The sequence below is a fragment of the Manacus vitellinus genome, unplaced genomic scaffold (genome assembly GCF_001715985.3).
Source record: "Manacus vitellinus isolate BGI_N305 unplaced genomic scaffold, ASM171598v3 scaffold_1_pilon, whole genome shotgun sequence".
Classification (NCBI taxonomy): Eukaryota; Metazoa; Chordata; class Aves; order Passeriformes; family Pipridae; genus Manacus; species Manacus vitellinus.
In genome coordinates this window covers 21,550-23,033 of record NW_021939396.1, presented here as the reverse complement: position 1 = coordinate 23,033, position 1,484 = coordinate 21,550, and the positions used below count along the sequence as shown (strand labels likewise).

General features: G+C 65.0%; 1 protein-coding gene across 1 annotated transcript in view; it reads right to left on the bottom strand.

Annotated features, from left to right (window-relative positions):
* TSTA3 (tissue specific transplantation antigen P35B) overlaps positions 1–1,484 on the bottom strand; it is a 13,656-nt gene that overhangs the window by 407 nt on the left and 11,765 nt on the right. Inside the window, exon 9 of the mRNA XM_029959252.1 lies at positions 190–254. Coding sequence (XP_029815112.1) covers positions 190–254 — 65 coding nt within the window. The remainder of the gene's footprint in view (positions 1–189; positions 255–1,484) is intronic.

The following is a 1,484-nucleotide window of genomic DNA, read 5'->3' as shown; positions in this document are numbered from 1 at the left end:
AAATCCCGAAATCAGCACCCTCAAAATCAACACCCTAAAACACAGCACCCCCAAAAACCAGACCCCCCAAACCCAGCACCCCCGGACACGGATGTAGGGACACAGCTCGGGGTCCTGTGCCTGGATCTCACCCCGATCTGGGAAGGATGAGCCAAAGGGGTGGGAAAAGGGGGAAAAGGCCCCACTCACCCTCCAAGCTTCCAGGTTTTTATCGGAGGGAGCGCTGGCCAGGATGTTGCCGGCCGGGACCTTCCCTTGGGACACGCAGGGACAGGGGCAGGATTAGGGTCCTCAGCACCCAGGGTGGCCCCAGGGTGGTTGGGACCCCCCCCCCCGAGCTCCACAGGGATGGGATTCCCTCCCCCAGTCCCTGCAGGATCCCGGCGGGATTAAAGAGGGATGGGGATGGATCCTGCTGGGAACACCACGGGGATAGTCAGGGACACCCGGGGAGGAGGGAAGGGCTGTGGCCCCACTGTGTGTGGGGCAGGGACAGCAGGGAGGGGGCAGGACAGGGATGTCCCCATGTCCCCACTGATCTGCGGGACAAGGACACCAGGGAGGGGGCAAGACAGGGATGTCCCCATGTCCCCATTGATCTGTGGGACAGGGACACCAGGAAGAGCAGGGATCCTGGGAGAGGGGCAGGACAGGTATGTCCCCATGTCCCTGCACTGATCTGTGGGACAGGGATCCCAGAAAGAGCAGGGACCCCGGGAGAGGGGCAGGTCGGGGCTGTCCCCATGTCCCTCCACTGGAGGTCAGGGACGCAGAGGAGGGACCACGAGCGGGCTGTCCCCATGTCCCTGAACGGGAGGACACAGCCCCAGGGGAGGGCAGGGACTCTAGTGAGAGGGACAGGGCTGTCCCCATGTCCCCTCCCCATGGGACAGGGACCCCGCAGATCCCAGACCAGGACTGTCCCCATGTCCCCTCCCCTCTCAGTGGATCAGGGACCACCCAGATCCCCCGGGCAGGAGCCAGACCAGGATTGTCCCCATGTCCCTGTACTGAAGGTCGGAGACCCTGGGGATGGCAGGAACTCCGAGGGAGGGGCCAGACCAGGTCTGTCCCCATATCCCCATGTCCCCTCCCCTCCCCGGGGATTAGGGACCCCCCAAATCCCCCGGGAAGGTTCCAGACCAGGATTGTCCCCATGTCTCTGTACTGAAGGTCGGAGACCCTGGGGATGGCAGGGACCCCGAGGGAGGGGCCAGACCAGGTCTGTCCCCATATCCCCATGTCCCCTTCCCTCCCCGGGGATCAGGGACCCCCCAAATCCTCCGGGGAGGTTCCAGACCAGGACTGTCCCCATATCCCCATGTCCCCTCTCCGTGTGTCAGGGACCCCTCAGGCCCCCCGGGGAGGTTCCAGACCAGGCCTGTCCCCATGTCCCCTCCCACCTCCGTGGATGAGAGACCCCCCAGATCCCCCGTGGAGGTGCCACACCAGGACTGAGGGACAGGGACCGCGGGGAGGGGGAC